The sequence below is a fragment of the Globicephala melas genome, chromosome 16 (assembly GCF_963455315.2).
Source record: "Globicephala melas chromosome 16, mGloMel1.2, whole genome shotgun sequence".
Classification (NCBI taxonomy): domain Eukaryota; kingdom Metazoa; phylum Chordata; class Mammalia; order Artiodactyla; family Delphinidae; genus Globicephala; species Globicephala melas.
Window position 1 is genome coordinate 558,307 of NC_083329.1, and position 19,713 is coordinate 578,019.

At 54.4% G+C, this 19,713-nt stretch overlaps 1 protein-coding gene across 1 annotated transcript in view; it reads left to right on the top strand.

Annotated features, from left to right (window-relative positions):
* Nucleotides 1–19,713, top strand: part of CFAP46 (cilia and flagella associated protein 46) — an 89,023-nt gene that overhangs the window by 37,023 nt on the left and 32,287 nt on the right. Inside the window, exons 23-33 of the mRNA XM_060286502.1 lie at nucleotides 2,244–2,375; nucleotides 2,752–2,914; nucleotides 4,689–4,773; nucleotides 6,920–7,058; nucleotides 7,421–7,604; nucleotides 10,297–10,486; nucleotides 10,941–11,146; nucleotides 11,999–12,280; nucleotides 12,894–13,043; nucleotides 17,919–18,067; nucleotides 19,179–19,277. Coding sequence (XP_060142485.1) covers nucleotides 2,244–2,375; nucleotides 2,752–2,914; nucleotides 4,689–4,773; nucleotides 6,920–7,058; nucleotides 7,421–7,604; nucleotides 10,297–10,486; nucleotides 10,941–11,146; nucleotides 11,999–12,280; nucleotides 12,894–13,043; nucleotides 17,919–18,067; nucleotides 19,179–19,277 — 1,779 coding nt within the window. The remainder of the gene's footprint in view (nucleotides 1–2,243; nucleotides 2,376–2,751; nucleotides 2,915–4,688; nucleotides 4,774–6,919; nucleotides 7,059–7,420; nucleotides 7,605–10,296; nucleotides 10,487–10,940; nucleotides 11,147–11,998; nucleotides 12,281–12,893; nucleotides 13,044–17,918; nucleotides 18,068–19,178; nucleotides 19,278–19,713) is intronic.

Consider the following 19,713-nt stretch of genomic DNA (forward strand, 5'->3'; position numbering starts at 1 on the left):
ACGTATATTCGAAAATGTAATAGTTGAAATTGTTTCAAATTGAATTAACAGTATCAACCCAGAGATCCAGGATTTTCAATGAACTCCAAGCAGGATATACACGAGGGAAGCCACACCTATTTTTATTGTAGGCAAATCGCTGGAGACCAAGGTGACAAGAAAACCCTGGAAGGAAGGTGGAAGGGGAAAAGGATGCATTGCACACAGGGAAACAGGGATGAGAGGCGAGTTCTCAACAGGAACAATGTAAACCATCTTAAGTGGTAAAAAAGAAAAAACCCTGTCGATCTAGAATTCTGTATACACCAAAAATAGCCTTTGAAAAATGAAGGCAAAATCAGGCCATTTTAGATTAATTAAAACTAAACCATTTTAGATTAATTAAAACTAAAACTAATTTTAAGTAATTAAAACTAAGAGAATCCATTCCCAGAAGACCCACAGAACAAGAAATGCTAAAGGAAGTTCTTCAGCCTGAAGGAAGATGGTACCAGATGGAAACTCAGTTCAGGAAGTAGTGAAGAACGCCCCAGGTGGTGACTGTGTGGCTGAACATAAAAGGTTTTCCCCCCTTCGGTTCTTGAATTCTTTAAAAGACATACGCCTGTTTCAAACAAAAATACATTGCATTGTGGGATTATTAACAAATGTGGAAATACAATGTATGACAGTGGTAACACAAAGGATGGGAATGGGAGAGATAGGGGTATATCGAGAGTTCTTACACTGTCTGTGAAGTGGTATGATATTAATTCACCATAGACTGTGATTAGTTAGGAATGTATGTTGCAGTCTCTAGAGCAAGTACTACAGAAACAATAAAAGAATTATACCTAGACATCCAATGGAGAAGATAAAATTGAACACTAAAAATATTCAATTAATCCAAGAGGGGAGGAAAGAAAGGACGAACGTATGGGACAGAAGGAAAGCGAATAGCAAAATCGAAGGTTTAACCCAAAACCACACCAACAGATCCATTAAATGTAAATGGACCAACACTCCAGTTAAAGTGCAGAGTTTATCCCACTGGACCCAAAAAGCAAGACCCAACTCGAAGCCATTTTCAAGAGACACTCTTCAAATACAAAGACACAGGTGAAAAGTAAAAGGAGGGGGACAGATGGCCTCTGTGGCAGCAGCTGCAAGAACGCCGTGGGGCTGGAGTAAAGCTCCCAGGATGTGTGATCAGAGGTAGAGAGGCGTTTCACAAAGATAAAAGGGTTCAGTCAGCAAGAACACGTAAGAATCTTAAACGTGTATACACTTAACAGCAGAGCTTCAAAATTCAAGAAGCAGAAAGTTCGATACAGCCACAATTACAGCTGCAGATCTCGACATTCCTCTCTCAGTGGCTGATAGAACAGAGTAAGCCGTAAGCATATAGGTGGTCGCCATCAGCAGATCACCCAGTTGTCACTGACAGACTCTCCCCAAGGACCACGTCCTAAAGATCCAGGTCTCCAGGACAGCAACGCCAGGGCCCAGCGGGGCCAGGCTCTCCTCCACCTCCTGCTGGGTTGGCACGCCCATCCTGGGGGACGGGGCCAGCCTCCGATTCACCCCTAGAGCATGAGCTTGGCCGTGCCCTGCAGATCCTTGTAGGCGGAGGGACAGCCTCTTTCTCCCCTAGACTCCTGACGGGCAGGGTGGCAGAGCAGCTGGCTCCTGCAGGTGGGTACCTGCCTTTGGGGCCTCCCAGGCCATGGCGGGGAGGTCTACCCAGAAACCAGTGCTTTTCTCCTAGAGTAAGCCTGGTGCCCCCTGAGCCGAGTTGCAGGGACGTGCGTGTGGTTGTTACGTGCACAAGCCACGGCTTGGCTGAGAGAAGAGAGCTCGCGGCACCCTTGACGTTGCTGAGTCTAAATTGTACGTTCTGAGCTCTCAGCGCAGAGCCTAGGCCCCCTGAACAAGACGTGCTCTGGGGCACGGGGAATGGGGCCCCATCGCTCCGGCAGGGCCTGGCCTCGCTTGGGGTGGGCGCCTTGTTCTGCTGCTGCTGCCGCACAGGACACCCTACGTATTAGTCATTCAAACATCAGCTTATGATTCTGTCTCATGGTTCTGCGGGTTGACTGGACTCAGCCAGTTAGTTCTGGCTTGGGGACCTTCATGACGTTACTCTGGACTCCCCAGGGCTCTCTCCAGGGGCCGAGGTGGGGTGTCCCCAGGGCTCTCCCCTCTCGGCGGCACCTCCCTCCCCTAGGAGCCTCCTGGGAGCCGTGGCGCTTGTCTGTCTGCAGGGTGGAGACTGAGTTGGTGGCGGAGATGCTGAGCACCGCAGCCTGCATCCAGGGCAGGAGCATCATGGATAACCTCAAGGGCTGGAAGCAGCTGCGCCTGACGGCCGCCAATGCCTTCGTTGAGAGTGCGAGGTGGGCTGCGGCCCCCGGTGGCCAGGGTCGTCGTGCGCGTGGCGCGTCTGGGGTGCGTGTTTTGGGTGGGGACGATGGTGCCTGCGGGGCGTGGTGCTCGCTGGGGACTGTCCCCAAGGCCGGCCCCTCCCCCAGTGGCCCTGTGACCAGGGTCATCGCCTGCCCCGTGCGGTGACACCCACCTCACCCCCGGGGGTTCCCGGCAGCCCTGAGCGTCTGAGCCAGGACGGGCCCGAGGAACGGGGAGCCGGAGCTCGTGAGCGGGTCACGGCGGGGCTGCCCTGAGCAGAGCCCATCCTGGTCCTGCAGAGATGTCTTGGGGCCCCACCCCTCCCCTCGGCGCCTATACCTGTCCAGGTCAGACCTTCCCTTCCAGGTTTGGGAGTATCGCGGGGAGCAGCGCCCTGGTGATGCAGGCCGCCCGACACTTCTGGAACACCTGGCTGCCGCTGCTGTCCTCTGCGGTCAACAGGAAGAAGTGCAAGAGCGCCACTCAGGAGGTCATCAGCGTCATCAACAAGACGGAGGCCAGAAAGCAGGTGTGCCCTGGGCCGCCTCTCGCGTCCTTCCTCCAGCACGGTGGGCGAGGCTCCCGAGGAAAGACGGGCCCCGTGGAAGCACTCAGGCGATGAACACGACGGCTGCATGGGGGACAGGGGACGCTGACACCCGTGAGATCCCAGTGGGGCAGGCGGGGCGGCTCCTGGCTGCGCTCAGGGCTCAGCTCTGTCCTCCCCCATCACTGAGGGAACCCTAACTCAGACCTAGAAAGCGCCAGTAGGAAAGGGGAGAGGAGGGAGGGTGGGGGCGCAGACCCACTCAGGGCCCAGGGAGGTTTTGCCTGACAGTGGACAGGCATCTGGTGGGCCTCGGGGAGTGAGGCCTCCTTCCCCCTCCGCCGTCACCCAGGAGTGCGGTAGGTCGCGGCCCGGGGACCTCCCTTGATCTGAAAGAGAAAGCGTCAGTCTGTCACCTTTGAGTATCACGCTAGCTGTGAGTTTTTCATAACTTTACTGTGTTGAGGAATTTTCCCACCACTCCTAGTTTTCTGAGAGATTTTGTGATGAAACGTTTTTGAATTTTGTCACATGCCTTTTCTCCATCAGTTGAGCTGATCGTGTGGTTTTCTCCTCTGTCCTATTAAGGCGATGGGTTACACTCCTTAGGTTGGACCAGCCTTGTGTTCCTGGGACAAATCTCCCTTGGTCGTGGTGAATAATATGTTTACTGTGTTGTTGGATTTGATCTGCAATTCAGCAACTTACTCTGTTGAGAATTTTTGCATCTATATTCATAAAGGGCATTCATCTATAATTTTCTTTTCTTGTGATGTCTTTATCTGGACCCCCTATCAAAGTAATGCTAGTCTCATAGAATGAGTTAGGAAATGTTCCTTCCTCTTCAATTTTTTGAAGAGTTGAGAAGGATAAGTGTTATTCTTTTTGTTAATGTTTGGTAGAATTCACCTGGGAAGCCAGCTGGTCCAGGAATTTTCTTAACTGGAAGGTTTCTGATTACTGATTCAGTCTTTACTGTTAGAATTTTGTTGCCATTTTTTATTTCTTCTTAGGCAATTTGAGTGTTTCGAGGGATTTTTCCGTTCCTTGTAGGCGATCTCATTTGTTGGAAGACAGTTGCTAGTAGGGTTCTATTATAGTTCTTGCTATCATTGTGGGGTTGATAGTACTGTTTCCACTTTCATTTCTGAGTTTAGTTATTTGGGCTTCTTTCTTCTTTTCTTTGCCAGTCTAGCTAAAGGTTTGTCTATTTTGTTGATCTTTGCAAAGAATCGATTTTTGGTTTCATTGATTTTGTTCCTTTTATTTTCTATGCTCTAATCCTTAACATTCCCTTCCTTCTGCTAACTTTGGATTTAGTTTGTTCTTTTTCAGGCTCCTTAAGGTGTAAACTTAGGTTGTTGGTTTGAGATCTTTCTTCCTTTTCAGTGTCGGCATTTGCAGGTGTAAACTTCCCCCTGAGCCCTGCTTTTTCGTGTCCCATAAGTTTTCCTAATGTGCTTTTGATCCTATTGACTCAAAGCTATACAACTGACTTGTCTGCTTCGTGTCATTGTAAGCCGTAGACTGTGCTGCAGGGCTAGTCTGTGCATGTGTGTGTGTTTTAAGGTAGTGAACCTTGAACTGGAGCGCCTTCTCTTACAGGGGAAATGTGATTCCACTTTTTGTGACTTAGTGTTTCAGAAATTTAGCCGCAGCTTCCGTAATTCAATGCTGAACCAAATGAAAAACAAACTGGTGAAAGAAGAAACTGCAACTTTCAAACGTCTGTACTGTTGATTTGTTTTTGCTTTAGGAAAAAGGGAAGACGCTGCTTCTGCACCAGTGGCCCACAGCCGACTTCCAAAGTGGAGGGACGATGGAAGGGTGTTTTCTCTCAGGTTTGTAGATGCAGGACAGACGGAGCTGCTGACATGAGGCCAGGCAGGGCCTGGTGTTGTTAGATCCCGAGCCTTGTGTAGAACAGGTGAAGTCGTGGCAGTGACCACGGGAAATGCCTGCTCAGCCCTGAACTCGGGCAGGCACGGTGAGGGTGAGGGCTCCTCGCGAGCAATCGGGGACCCCCACTGTAAGCATGAGGAAACCCCCCAAGCCTAGGTGGCCCCCCAGTTCAGGGCCACCCTGCGCCCTCCCAGGCAGCCTTGAAATCTAGCCTCTGGGTTTTTCTGACAGGTAAATCACACTTTTCCATTTCCATAAAAATGTGGAGATATACTTCTGCGAAAAAAAGTAGTGACCTTAATAAAATAAAACATATTGTATAATTTATTTCTAAAATAAAAAATGATTATCTGCTAAAAAATTATCATCCCTTTTAGCGTAAGGGCCACGGTGTGTACCGCAAAGCGTGAATGTGTGGATTAGAGCCGTGGCCCTCCCTCAGGTGCCTCAGAGTCTACGAGAGAGAGAGACTCGATTTAAAATAGTGAACAAAGATGTGACCGTGTGTAATTAAACACTGAGTTGAACTCTAGACCCCCAGGTAAGATTGTTTGCTGGTGCCGCAGAGGGAGATGCAGACAGCAGCCCAGACCCGCAGGACTGCAAGGGCCAGTGAGGAGCCGGCTGCTTGGGGTCCCGGCACCGCCCGGAGCGCGTGGAGCCCATGTACGCTTTACTCCACGTGCTGAAACATACTCAGCTAAATGGTTTAGCAGCGTTAACAATTCAAACCATAGGAAAAAATGAGAACGTAGAATTGAGCAAAGCAATGTTCTGAGGAAAGATTCCTGCCTAAAGTTTAGAGTGATCAAAGAGGCACACTTTCAAAATACGTGAAAATTTAAATAATGAGAAATGAGAAAATTAAAAAGTAAACACTGGAAAAGTACTGGCATCAAATTTAGCGGCTAAATGATCCATTTCTGTAATGCACGAGCAGTTGCATTAGTCAGGCTACGAGATGCCACACTGCAGTAACAAATGGCCCCGACGGCTCAGCAGGTGAACTCGCACGGGCAGTCTCTCCCTGCTCGTCCGAGGCACCGTCTGGAATTTCTGGCAAGCGGGGTTGCCACGTCCAGGGGCATGTGGCCCTGCTGCCAACCAGGGGGTGCAGAGCCCTGACTGTAAGAGCCCTCACCACCGCGGCGTGTGGTTCCGAGTTGGCCCGGCCGAGATGAGAGGAGGAAAGCACGCTATGGAACCCACGTTCCCAAGTGTCAAGACGTTGACCAGTTTATCTGGTCACGTGCCTCAATCCCCCTGCTCCTGGGCACCTGTATTCCGTCCCAGCGCTGGCAGTGGGGGGCCACGGTGAGCCCTCAGGCCCTAAGTGGTGTGAGTTGGTGCTGTCCTCTTAGCCAGCATCCGGACAACATGCCGGCAGGATCCACGGGCGTGTTCACCCCTTTGCTATAACGATTCAAAAACGGGAAAGAGAGCTACACGGTCAGCGAGGTAAAACAGGACAACATGAGTGTCTGGCACCAGGGGCAGGGGCTCTGCTTTGCTGGACGGCGCGGCTGAGGCGGCCCCTCGAGCGGCCTGGGCGAGGCTGGTGGGGAGAGGCTTCTTCTTTCCTGACGCTCCCATTGTTTATTTTTAAAATTACGGAAGAGTAACGGGAGTTTCCAAAAGGGAAAGGGCTTAGAGGACTGCGGGGCCCGAGAAAGCCTGGCGGGGTGGGGTGAGGGGCAGCTGGGGGCACCTGGTGCAGGTGAGGCAGGTGGGGGAGGGAGGACAGCAGCGCAGGTGTCGCCCGGGAGGAGCCCCTGAGCCTTCAGTCCCAAAAGGACTGATGTGTTTCCCACGATCGGGGTCACTCCCGCTGCTCGAGGCCCGGCCCTGGAAGGGCAGCTCTGCGTGTGTCTAAGGGACGCAGATGACGAGGTCCTGTGGCTGGATCTCCACGCGGTCCCACCTGCTGTCCGGCTCTGCGGCATGAGGCCCGGGGTGTCCCAGACAGGCGGCCGTGTCCCGAGTGCTCCCTGGGGGCCTCTCGGTCCTGTGGACCCCCAGCTGCTAGCACCTCCATCCCCAGACCCCCTGACCGGCGCCCCTCCTGAGCCCCCTCTCCCACCGCAGGGGCCGAGGGTGACCTGACGCTGAGGGCCGCGCTGTATGGCCTGCTGTTCCACAGCCACGCCGACCAGCATGACTGGGAGGGCTGCCTCAAGGTGCTGGACGAGGCCCTGCAGGTGCTGCCGCGGACGGCGCACCGCCTGTGAGTCCCTGAGGCCCCCCAGGGCGCCTCCCCTCCCCGCGCCTCCCCCCCCGGGGTACCTTCCCCTGCAGCCCCCCAACAGGGTGGCTCCCTCCTCAGCCCCCCACTCTCCCCTTTCCCCTGGTGACTTTATTTCCCTACCAAGAAGTCAACACACGAAGGGAGGGGATTTAAGCCCAACACACACAAATGATAAACGGAAAAAGCAAAACACAGCACGACACAAGACCCCCGAGGCACTCAGGTTTCCTTGTTTCTCTGCGTGAGCAGGAAGGCGCACAGACACTCCAGTGGGTGTGCCTTCTATATGGGGACGACTTTCACCATCCAGGCGCTAATTTCTCTCTTTTACTTTTCTTCAGCTTGATTTTCAAACATATGGTCGTGGTGAAGGCTAGACTCGGCCAGAACTTCGTGATGGAAATTCAGAGATTCAAAGACCAGAGTGAGGAGTATCTGGCGCACATGTGGCGGCGCCTGGCCCTCAACTCCACGAGTGTCCCCGGGGAGCTGACCTGCTACCTCCACGCCATCCAGGCCCTGCAGGTCTGGCTCTGACTCACCGTGTGTCTGCGGATGAAGCCCCCGGGGGTGGGAAGGTGCGGGGGGAGGGGGGGCGGTGCGGAGCCCAGCCCCTCGGGAGAACCGGAAGGAAGGGGGGGCAGCGGGACACGAGCCGGGGCGGCAGACGGAGCCTGTCCTCCCACATGAGGGACGCAGTCCTTGTGAGGCCGTGTGGGGAGGGCAGGGGGTGGGCCGCGGGGCTCTGCAGCCTCTGGGGTTTCGGGGTCTTGGGGATGGCCCCCGCCCCCGAGAAGCCAAGACACGTGTTCCTCTCGACGCGCTTGGAGATTTGGGGGAGGGCGGGCACCTTGATTTGGTGCAGAGCTTGTGGGACTTGCCTCGGGGGAAAGAAGGCCCCTTGATTGTGGGACTGAAGCCCCCAAAGACGTGCCCTGCGGCAGGCACCTGACAGGCTTTTCTGTTGAGCAGAACGTTTCCCCTTCACGGAGCAGATCCCACCGAGGTTTTCAGAGCGCTCCAGGGTCGGGGTGTCCCCAGGAAGGGGTCCGAACACAGGCTCCATCGATGGCCATGCGGTCATGACCCATCGGTCAAGCAGAGGCCCGGGCCCACTACAAGCGGCCGTGGGTGCCCCTGCGTCTCGCGCCTAGAGCCCAGGCCAGGGTTCCTGGGGCCAGGCAGCTGTGCCGGGGGAGCAGGCGGTGCTATGGACGGGGCGGCTGCTGGCCGAGCCGAGCTGCCGGAACCCTCTGCACAGACTCCGTGGAAAGGCTCTCTGCCCCTTCCTTCCTTCGCTTCCTTTTTCTTAGGGGTACAAGGTGCTTTATAGTAAATTCACGGGGTTATGCAGCCATCATCACAATCAATTTTAGAACATTTCACCAGCCCCCCAAAACCCAGGTCCGTGGGCACTGTGTCCCTCCCCCCACCCCCGCTGGCCCCAGTGAGCCAGCGTTACACGCATGGAGCCAGACGAGGTGGGTCCTCTGTGTCCGGCTGCCCTCCCTGGACGTCTCGTCCAAGCTCCATCTGTTGAAGCGCATGTCCGGGCTTCACCGCTGCTGGTTGAATAGTCCTCCATCGTGTGGACGGAGGCTGCGCCGATGGGCCTCCGTGTTGCTTCCTCTTAGGAGCTCTTGTGACTGGGCTGCTGTAGACAGCCGTGTGCGAGTGTTTGCACGGACACGTTACAGCTGTTCTCTGGGGCACATAGCTGGGAGTGAACTCCCAGGTCACGTGATGACTGTCTTTAGCTACCTGAGTCGTGGTTTGACTTGCGTTTCCCTAGTAACTAACGTAGTAACTGGCAGCATGTTTTTCCTGTGCTAATCGGCCATTTGTGCATCTTCTCTGGAGAAATGTCTATTCAAATCCTTTGCCCTTTTAAAAAAACATTTGGTGTCTTGTCTGTTTATTGCCGCGCTGTAGGGATTCCTTATGTGTTTTGGATACAAGTCCCTTATCGGGTATAAGATTTGTACATACTTTCTCTCATTCTGGGGCTTGTCTGTTCAACTGCTTTCTCGTATTCTTGATGATGTCATTTGTAGCACAAAAGTTTATAATCTTGATGAAGTCCAACTTGTCTATTTCTTCTGCTGCTTACGCGTATGGCATCGTAGCTGAGAAACCAGCGTGTAATCCAAGGTCACGAAGATTTCTACGTTTCCTTCCAAGGGTTTCATAGTTTCAGCTCTCACATTTGAGTCTTTGATCCGTCTTGAGCTCAGCCGTGTGTTTGGTGCGAGTTAGGGGTCCTGCTCCTTTCCTCAGTGTGTGGCTGCCTGCTTTCCCAGCACTGCTGTTGAAACGATGACCATTCCCTCTTCCACCGCCCTTGTCCCCATCGTCTCTCTCGCACAGCTCTTGTCAAAGCCACCCGTGACCACATGGTCACGGTCATTCTGAGGCCCCATCCGACCCCTCCTTGGCACTCGTGGTCATCTGTCACCTGGCTTCCAGGCCCCACTGCTCAGGGCCACTCCTTCTTCCCTTCTGCCCACCTGCTAATGAGGGGGAGGACCCCACTCAGGGCTGGGATGCCCCCGCTCCCTGGTGACGTCAGGCAGTGTCCTGGGGAGAGTCCACCCTGACCTTGCGTGTCCCACCAACAGGCCCCTTCCCTCACCTCCGGCCGCGCATCCTCCTGGCATGTGAGGCGTGAGGTGTGGGGTGTGGGGCCTGGGGCCCGGCAAGCGGAAGGCAGGCTGGCTCCGCTCTCGGGGGGGCAGGGAGGGCAGCTTCCTCCCTTCGTGCAGTGATGATTGATGAGCGATACTGGGTCTGACTCGGGCTGCACACTGCACGGTGCAGCATCTTCAGTGCCCTCCGAGCCCTGTGAGCCACAGAACCGTCCATACCTCCAAGTGCCGGAGGAGACCCGGGGCTGGTGGTGGAGCGCCCGCAGAGAGCCCCTCAGGCCGGCGTCGCCCCGGAGGTGGGAGGGACACGCGGGGCCCGCGAGGGGTCCGGCGGGCAGGTAGAGGGGCGTCCGCAGGGAGCAGAGGCCGGGGTCTCTCGCCTGGCTCTGGTCTCGCTGCCCGCTGCACGTGGGAGGTCTTGCCGAGCCTGGTGGTCTCGTGACGGTAGAGACGGGTGAGAAGCAGCCCCTCTGTTTCTAGGAGGTGGGGGAACACAACACCTGCCGTGTGGTCCTCGGGCTGCTGAGTGGCAGGTGTGTGTCTTTACCAGCCTTTTCTGTTTAATCCCAAAGAAGCCAGAGAGTGAGTGGCAGAAGGTTGACTACATCATGGAATTCAGCGAGTGGCTGTTCCACAACCAGTTTCCTCTTGAAGACGTCGTCTTCCACCTGGAGTGGGCGATTGACATCCTGCTGAGGATGCGGCCCGACAGGGGCTCCCCGGAGCCGGCAGGTGCGGGAGCCGCAGGCGCGGGGGCCACAGGTGAGCGGCGCGGTGGCGGGCGGAGGGGCCGCCCGCCGTGAGGGGCTCCTGGGCTCCGCTATCCCTGCGACGCCCCTGCAGGCCAGCGTCCTGTGGGCTTGGCGAGGTCAGGGCCCTGCCTCCCCGGCTGCTGGTCCCTCCCGCTCCAGCAGAGCTCATCCACCAGGAAGGCCCAGCCCAGGCGTGATAGGGAGGTGGTGGGAGCCCAGCCAGATGGACGGAGGGAGGGGCGGCATCCCCTCACTGCCCCGAAGGTGGCTGCAGCGTCCCTGCAGGTGGGCCTGTTGTCTCCGCTGGGGGAGCCCTGGGAGGCCCGTCCCTGAGGGTGGCCCCTGTGAAGGTGGCACGCCCCTCTGGAAGAGTCTCAACCCCAGGCCGGGTGGCAGGGGCCCCTGGGGACCAGGCGGGCACAGGGGGTGGGCAGGGAGGGTACCCAGCGGCCCCTGTCTTCCAGAAGAGCAGGGGTCCACTCCGGCGGCCCCAGAGGGCCCGGGGGCTGAGGGCTCGGGGCCCCCCTCCCTGGAGAAGCTTCGGAATGTGCGGCAGCTTGAGACGCTGGCCCGCGCCTACACGCTGCTGGCCCTGGTGGCGGCCCCGAGCGCCGCCAGCCGCCAGGACTACTGCCTCATGGCCTACACCTTTCTCCGCCGCATCTGGCAGGTGAGGCCCCGGGACCTGCACTTGCACAGGTCCTGTGTCTCTCCCGGGACAGCGTCCCTCTCCCCTCCTTCCCAGCAGCACCCTCCCTGCTTTGGGGACTCAGGGGAGGAGGGAGGGCCTCGCTGCTCCCTACGAAGGGGCCCCTCCTCCCCAAGACTCACCCCAGCGCCTTTGCCCAACCACCCGCAGAAGCCTGTCTTTCCACTGCGCTGCCACTGGGCTTCCAGAACCTTCTCTATGCCCCCTCTGCACGGCCTCCGAGCTGCCCTCCTTCCCACCACCTCTTTACGGGGCCCCCGGGGCAGCTCCTGGTCGACTCTTGTTCTCAAGGACCTCTCGCCGTCGGTGCCCGCCCAGTGGGACAGTGTCGGCAGGACAGGCCTTTCTTCTGGGGGCAGGTTTGCACCCTGCCCTCAGCCATGTGCTGGGGACAACAGGGCCATCGCCCTTTGGCAGCAGGAAGGACTGGGAAGGCCGTCCTGGGTCTTGAAGATGCCCCAGGCCACTGCCACCCACCACCCACCACGCAGCGGCTCTGCGATTCTTTGAGAACCGCTAAAAGTCACTTGAGTGTGTTCTTCACTAGAGACGTTAATTAATTTTATGGGGCTGACAAGCTCTTCGTAAGGGTCAGCTGTGCGTCCCCGCAGGCCCAGAGTCCTGGAGGAAGCCCCCCGAGGGCAGAGGAGGGCGGCCGCGTGTCCACCCACAGAGGGGCACTGCCGCCACCTCTGCGCCGGGCGGCTCATGGCCTGGCCACTCCCTCCCAACCTGCCCTCATACCTGAGTGCGTGGGAGGAGGGGGACCTGCTTCTGTTATCAGTGTTGCAAAGTCGGATTTTCTCTTCCCAGGTTTCTTTATTAACAGCAGGAAAATCAATTTCAGAAAGTAGAATTCCAGCAGCAGCGAGTTCACATTCATTGTTGCTTCAAAAGGAGAAGGAGAAAAGCAAAGACAGAGAAAAAGACAAGGACAGAGACAAGGACAAGGGCAGAGACAAGGACAAGGGCAGAGACAAGGACAAGGACAGAGACAAGGACAAGGGCAGAGACAAGGAAAAGGACAGAGACAAGGACAAGGGCAGAGACAAGGAGAAGGACAGAGACAAGGACAAGGGCAGGGCCTCGAAGCAGGTGACCATGCCCTCCCGGTGGCCAGGCTCTGCCCCAGCCGCCCTTGAGGCTCCTCGTCCCAGAGGCTGGGCCGCAGGGGGCAGAGCCGTCCCGGCTGCTCTGTCCGGTTTCTCCCCCTGGGAAGTGGAGCCAGTGGTTCTTGTCCCCCTGCCCCGGGTGTTAGGAGGTGACACGGGGAGGGTCTGGCTTCTCCCCTGTGGTCTGTCGTCTGCGTTCCCAGAGCGGGTCCCTCCCTCTGCCCAGGTGCATCTGGGCCCTGGCCATGTGGGGTGGGACAGCACCTTCTCTCCATCCACTGGGGGCCTGTGCTGCACGTCACCTTGTCACCGGAGGAATTGCCTGTCTCTGGGGCTGTGCTCACGGCAGCACCCCTCCCGGCTGTCCCGCCTCACTGTCCCCACTGGGGACGCCCCCGCCTCCCTCCCCCATCACTGCTCTCCAGGAAGTGGAGACACGTGTGGGTCCGGCGTGGCTTGCCGTCGGGCTGGCAGCCCAGGGAGGGCGCCACGCACGTCCCCAGAGGCGCTGCCGACCCGTCCTTTCCCGTGGGGCCACCGGGGTGTCTGCTTCGAGCTCCACCTCCTAAAGCGGAGCCTGGCTTCCTGCTTTGCAGTTTCAAAGCCCCACTCCTGGCAAACGCCTTGAAGACGTACCCACAAGCATAGAAGAGTGGGCTTCCTACGCTTGCCCCGAAGAAGCTATATCAGTATTTAAACAGGATCAGAGCAACTTTGCCATCAACCGGTCAACTCTCCAGAAGCCGGTGAGTGGACCTGAAGATGCCGTCCCAGGCCTGTGTCCGTGTCCTGCCTCCTGGCTTGTTGTCACAGCTGATGCTTTCTGGTGTGAAGTGGGACCAGAGAGGGATGCACAGAAACAGGGCTCTGCTCAGGGAATTGTGAAGCAGGGCCTCCTGGGCATGAGCCCCAGGCCCTCCCACAGGCCCGTCCCCGGCCCCCTCCCCCTCCCCGAGCACCCGGGGACTTTTCCTCACGCATTCCCCGCACAGGTCACACTCCTGCACGTGAAATTCAGCCATGCCTGGGAGTGCCCCACGGCTGCTGTGACCGGCCACCGCAAACCAGGTGCTTAAAGCAGCACAAAGGGTTTCCTCACAGTTCTGGAGGCCACAGGTTCAAAGTCAGCATCACTGGGCCGAAGTCAAGATGTCGGCGGGGCCACATTCCCTCTGGAGGCCCCAGGGGAGGGTCCTTCCTGCCTCTTCCAGCTCCTGGGGGCTCCTGGGCTTGTGGCCGCGTCACCTCCCCCACCCCCCGCCTCCGTCGTCACGTGGCTTCTCCGCTGTGTCTGTGTCTCATCTCCCACGTACAGGGGCCCATACGATGACACGTGGGGCCCGCCTGTATCATCCAGGGCAACCTCCCCAGCTCGGCATCCTTACTTCGATCACACCTGTGCGCAGGTTCCAGGGGTAGCGCCGGGCTACTTCGGGGGCTGTTTTTCAGCCCCGCACCTGCCTGGTTTCTGTGCTTGTGGAAATAGAGACTCTCGGCCTCTAACCGCCCATGGCTGGCTTCTCTCTGGAGCGCGGTGTCCGCGGGAATCCTCCGCGCTGCTTCGTGTGTCTGGTTGTGTTCACATCGTCGGTGACGAGTATTCCGTCTGGTGACTCGACCACGGCCTGTCTGTCCTTCAGCCACGGAAGGCACGGGGCTGTCTCCAGCGTGCCTGTTACAGGTGTCTCAGGGCCCACGTGCCCACGTGCCTGGAGGGCACACCCGGCAGCGGCGTTTCTGGTCACGGAGCACGTGTATCTCCAACTACAGCATGTTGACAGACTGCCTTTGGCAGTGGTCGTGCCGTGAGGCCCGCCTTCTCACCTGGCCGTCTGGGGGGCGTGGGCCTCTCACTGGGCTCAGCCGGACACTCCCTGACTACGGTGAGGCCGGACGCCTCTCAGCGCCTTTTGGCCACTTGAATGTCCTCTTTCATGGCCTGCGTGTGCAATCGGTCGCCCATATTTTATTAAGCCTCTGTCTTTACCTTGTTGAATTGAAGGAGTTCCTTATCTGTCTTGGAAAAAACACTCTGACAGTTTAGGACAGCAGGTCACCCTCCACTCTGGGCCTTGACTGTCTTGAGGTCTTCTTGTGAATACGGATTCCAAGTTTTAGTGTACGAAAAAGTATTAATCTTTCCCTTTATGACTAGTGCCTTGTTGTGTCCTGTTTAAAAAAATGTTTCCCTTCCCAAAGGTCATGAAAATGTCCTCTTATGGTATTTTCCCAAAAGCTTTATACTTCTACATGTCAGATTTAGATCCACTTGAAGTTGGTTCATGTGTGTGCTGTGAGGTGAAGGATCCGGTTCTGAGCTCTCCGATCTGGATAATCTGAATGTTCTAACACCACTCATTGAAAAATCGCTTGCCGGGCTTCTTTGCCACGCTTGTCATGAATCAGGCGTCCACACCTGCACCAACACCTCACTGTCTGAGCTCCTGAGGTTCGTCACCTTGACTGCTTGGGAGAGAACATTGCCTGCCCTTGTTATTCAGGAAGGTCTTGGATGTCCTTTCCATCGTCCATGTGTTTCCATGTGTCTTTTAGAGTCCGCTTGTTGGCTTCCATTGGAAACCCTGGTGGAGTTTTGGCTGTGATTGCACTGAATCTCGAGATCAGTTTTTGGTTTGGGGGAGAACTGGCGTCTTTGCCACATTGAATATTCCAGTCGATGAGCATGTTCTAGTTCTCTATTGACGTAGGTCTTCTGTAACTTCTCTTGATAATGGATTTGAGTTTTATGCATGGAGGTTACACACATTAGATTTATTTCTACGTATTTGATGTTTGTGCTGCTGTTATAAATATACCTCTTTTGTTTCATTTTTTTAAACTCCAGACGAAATCCAGAAATATAATTGTTTTCATCTTGACCTTGCAGCCATCAGTTTAGTTAACTTCTAGATAAGTTTGGTAATCGATCTGTAGATTCTTTGGATCTTATGTGTATACACAGAGTCTGCATTTCGTCCGCAAATGTTTTTCCTCATTTCCGATCATTACACTTTTTATCTCCTTATTCCACTGGCTGCCACCAGCACAGCGCTGAACAGAGATGGTGACACCTCCTTATCCTGCCCCCTGGCTTAGCAAGGGGGCTTCAGCATTTCACTCAGTGTCATCGATGTTTGCTGTAGGTGCTTATAGGTATTCTTTATTGATTAAGGAAGTTCCTTTGTTTCTATTTGCTAAGAGTTTTAATCACAAATGGCTACAGATGTTTATCAAGTATTTTTCTCCATCCATCACATAATGGCTTTTTTCTCTTTCCTTACTTTATTCCCTAATGCTTATCAGAATAATGTCAACTTGGTTGAGACATATTATTCGTTTCACTTATCATCAGATTCAACTGGCTAGTATTTTGTTCGGGGTGTTTGCCTCTGTGTTCATGAGGAAATTGGTGTTTAATTTTCCTTTCATACTACACGCTTGTCAGGAAGTGGTAAGAGGCTGCACTGACTCTGAACTGTTTTCTGCTCCCAGCGCTTCTGACCGCAGGTGTGCGGGTTTCCGCACAACAGCCAGTTCTCCGCTCCCCGTGGACACCAGCTGGGTGACCCCCCATTTAACTCAGTTCTGGCACTATGTGCCATGGTCAGTGCAGGCCCCACAGGGTTAGGGCTCCGTCCCTCGAGGCCGCCCCCACCAGGCGCCGGTCTCAAGTGTCGGGTCCCCAGGCCACTGCACTCCATGCAGTGTGGCCATGAATCGGGTTCCCATGACCCCCTCCTCAGGTTCGATGTTTGCCATGACAGCTCCCAGACTCAGGAAAACGCTTGACTTAACTAGATCGCTGGTCTGTTACAGAGGATGTCGTAAAGGATGCAGATGAGCAGCCCGATGAGGGGGTCCATGGGGCAGGTGTGGAAGGGTCCCGAGCACGGGAGAGTCTGTCCCCGTGGAGCTGGGGTGTGCCGGGCACCACCCTCCTGGCAGGTGGACACGTTCACCAGCCCAGAAGCTCTCCAAACCCCTTCCCGCAGGGTTTCCCTGCAGGTTCTGGGACAGGGCACGGCTGATCGGCTCGCGGGCTGTTGGGAATTAACTCAGCCTCCAGCCCCTCCCCCCGCCCCAGATGTCGGGACGGGGCTGAGGGTTTCACTCTCCCATCATGTGGTTGGTTCCTCCGACCGCCAGCCCCCATCCTGAAGCTCTGTAGGGATGGCCAGGAGTCACCTTGCGAGTAAAACTCAGGTGTGGGTGAAAGGGGCTTGTGAACCACCAAATCCCAAGGGTTGTAGGAGCTCAGTGCCAGGAACCAAGAACAAAGACCAGAGGTATGTGTCTTATTATATCACAGTATCACACTGACCTTTTAGTCAATTAGAGAGTGTTCCCTTTTTGAACTCTTCTTGGGAAGAATCTGTATGAGATTAGCTGTTATTTCTTCCCTAAACGTTTGGAAGAACCCCTGGTGAAGACTTCTGGGCCTGGTGTACTTGCGAAGATTGTCAAACATGGGTCCAATTTACTCAATAGTTACAGAATGCTTCAGATTTTATAATTCTTTTGTAATGTTGGTGGGTTGTGTTCTTCTAGGATGTTTCCAGTTAATATAAAATTTTTAATTTATTGGCATAATGTGGTTCTTACTATCCTTTTTTTTTTTTTTGCGGTACGCGGGCCTCTCACTGCCGCGGCCTCTCCCGCCGTGGAGCACAGGCTCCGGACGCGCAGGCTCAGCGGCCATGGCTCACGGGCGCAGCCGCTCCGCGGCATGTGGGATCCCCCCGGACTGGGGCACGAGCCTGTGTCCCCTGCATCGGCAGGCGGACTCTCAACCACTGCGCCACCAGGGAAGCCCCTTAAATCCTATTATCATCTTTTAGTGTCGGCCTCACCAGGGATGATCAGTTATTAGTCTCTCAAAAAAACACACGCTTTCCAGGCCACCCACATGCCACTGGGCTGGGATGTAACCCCTGACAGGGCTGTTTTATTTCGTTGCCCTTGAGCCTCAGGTGCGGGCTTTGGGGACCCAGTCGGGGCACTAGCCTTCAGTGGGCCCTCAACTCCACCTGCAAAGGAAGAGTCACAGGTGCTGTTCAGGCTCTCAGCTGCCTCTTCTGTCAACAGACATCCCAGGACACGTGTATCCCAAGGTGCCAGGTTCACATCTCTCGATTCACATCTTCTTCCATGTCTCGGCCCAGTCATTTTTGCCTACATTGTTCACTCTTCAGTGCTTTTAAGCAGATTTTTAAAATAGCTCATCCAACTTCTCTAATTTTCTACTGAGAATATCAAACCTAGTGTGACATTATAAGAAGTATTAGTTCGTCTCTGTCTATATTGAATTTGAAAGCAATTGTATGTGTATATAAAGAAATGAAACAAAGACATTAATTTGAATGAAAGCAGACAGATTTTTCTTGTGAGCATCTTTATACTTGGGTGCTGAAGATTCCAGGAGATTGCACACGACAAGCTGAAAGCCATTAACTGAAGGACAGGAGGCAGAGAGCACATCACTCCTTCCCTCAACAGACACTAGTTCAGCCCCTGTGCACGTGGCACTGTGTGGACAGAGTTTCTGGAGGGAAGACCCTGTGAGCTGGGGGCCCACCCTTCCCCCGTCTTTGACCTTACGTGTTTGCTGTGTATTGATGTAGGCGTACAGTTTATATTATCTGGACCACTTGGTCGAGGCCCTGCAGAAGGTGTTCCTTCATGAGCTCGCCATCCCGGTCCTGCAGTTGGAGGTGCTCATTGCAGCCTCCGTGGTCGACAGCAAGAGCCTCGAGGACCTCTACCATCTCCGGTTGGTGCCACCTGCTTTATTTTGGGGGGAGCTGGGAGACATTCAAGTGGCTAAAGTGAATATTTCCCAAAGCAATATAAAACCAAATAAGATTTTAAAATATTAATTCTGTAGTTGATGATTTATATAAATAATAAAGTCCCTACGATTTGTAAAGCCAAATAAATCAGAATACTTAAACATAAAAATAGTATTTTTAGTTTTAAAATTTCTGCCTGGTTCTTAAGAGAATATGATTATTCCAAGGAAATACACACTGAAGTAGAATAAGTAGAAAAAAGGAGCATTTTTGTGTCTCCAACTTACTCTCAGATAGTTCAGGAAAACATTTGATATATATAAATTTTATATAAAATTTATGTGTAAATAAGTTTTAATTATTTCCTGAACTATATATGAAAGTTTATATATAGTTCAGGAAATAATTTTTATATATACAATTTTTATATTTTTATAAAGTTTTATATAGAATTTTAATAGATCTTTACATATATAAAATTGAGAGAGAGAGAGAGAGAACCTGGGTGGTGAAGGATGTAGTAATTCTTTGTAGTGTTTGTGTAACTTTTCTGGAAACTTGAAATCATTTCACAATACAACTGTTTTACACAAGAATCAAAGCAGAGCTTGTTTGCTTAAAGTTGTAACGGGTCAGAGCCCCACCCACTGCACCTTGTCTTGACCTCGAAAGATGACCCTGAGGCTATAAATGCGTGTGGAGTAAAGTTCATGAATGAATGGAGTAAAAAAGTTCATGAATGAATGGAGTAAAGTTCATGAATGAATGGAGTAAAGTTCATGAATGCCTGTGGAGTAAAGTTCATGAATGAATGGAGTAAAGTTCATGAATGCCTGTGGAGTAAAGTTCATGAATGAATGGAGTAAAGTTCATGAATGAATGGAGTAAAGTTCATGAATGAGTGTAGAAACGTGCTCCAGCTGGAACTTGATGGAGCCGTCTGTTATGTTTCCCTAGTAATCTGGCTTAGCTTTACAAATTATAGAAAATAGCCTCAGATTATCCATTCCTTTTCCCGTTTACCAACTTGTATCAAGTTGGCTGAGCCCAGGGCAGCCCGACTCAGGGCTGACGCTCCTCTCGCCCCCCCAGACTTGCCCTAGTTTGTTCTGATTTGAAGTTGAGGGAAGCAGCCACTTTCCACGAGGAGGTGGTCGGGCACGCCTACATCTGCGACGTGGAGCAGGTGAGGTAAGTCAGCCGAGCCGCGGAGCTCCGCCTGCTGCCGTGCCGCTCAGGCACCGGCCCTGCTCTCGGCCACGTCTCCTCGAGCCCCAGGCCCCGTCTCCCACCACGGCTGGGCAGCAGGGGCAGTTCATTCCTCACTTGCCCTCCCGTGTGTGGGCGTCTCCCGGGCTGGGGCCGCGTGGCGGAGGGACACAGCACCAGGCGTGTGCAGGGGGCCAGGGGGAGCGGGACGGGTGAAGGAGGCGGCGTCCTGAGGGCACACGGGGAAGGAGGGTCCCACAAGAAGCAGGGGCTGGGCAGGGGCCTCTGCGGGCTGCCTTTCCAGATGGGGTGGAGTTCTGGCCTGGATGTAAGTTTGAGATGCATGTTAAACATCCAGGTCGGGATGTCAGACGAGTAGCTGGGTGCATGAGCCTGGAGTCTGGAAGAGAGAATGGGC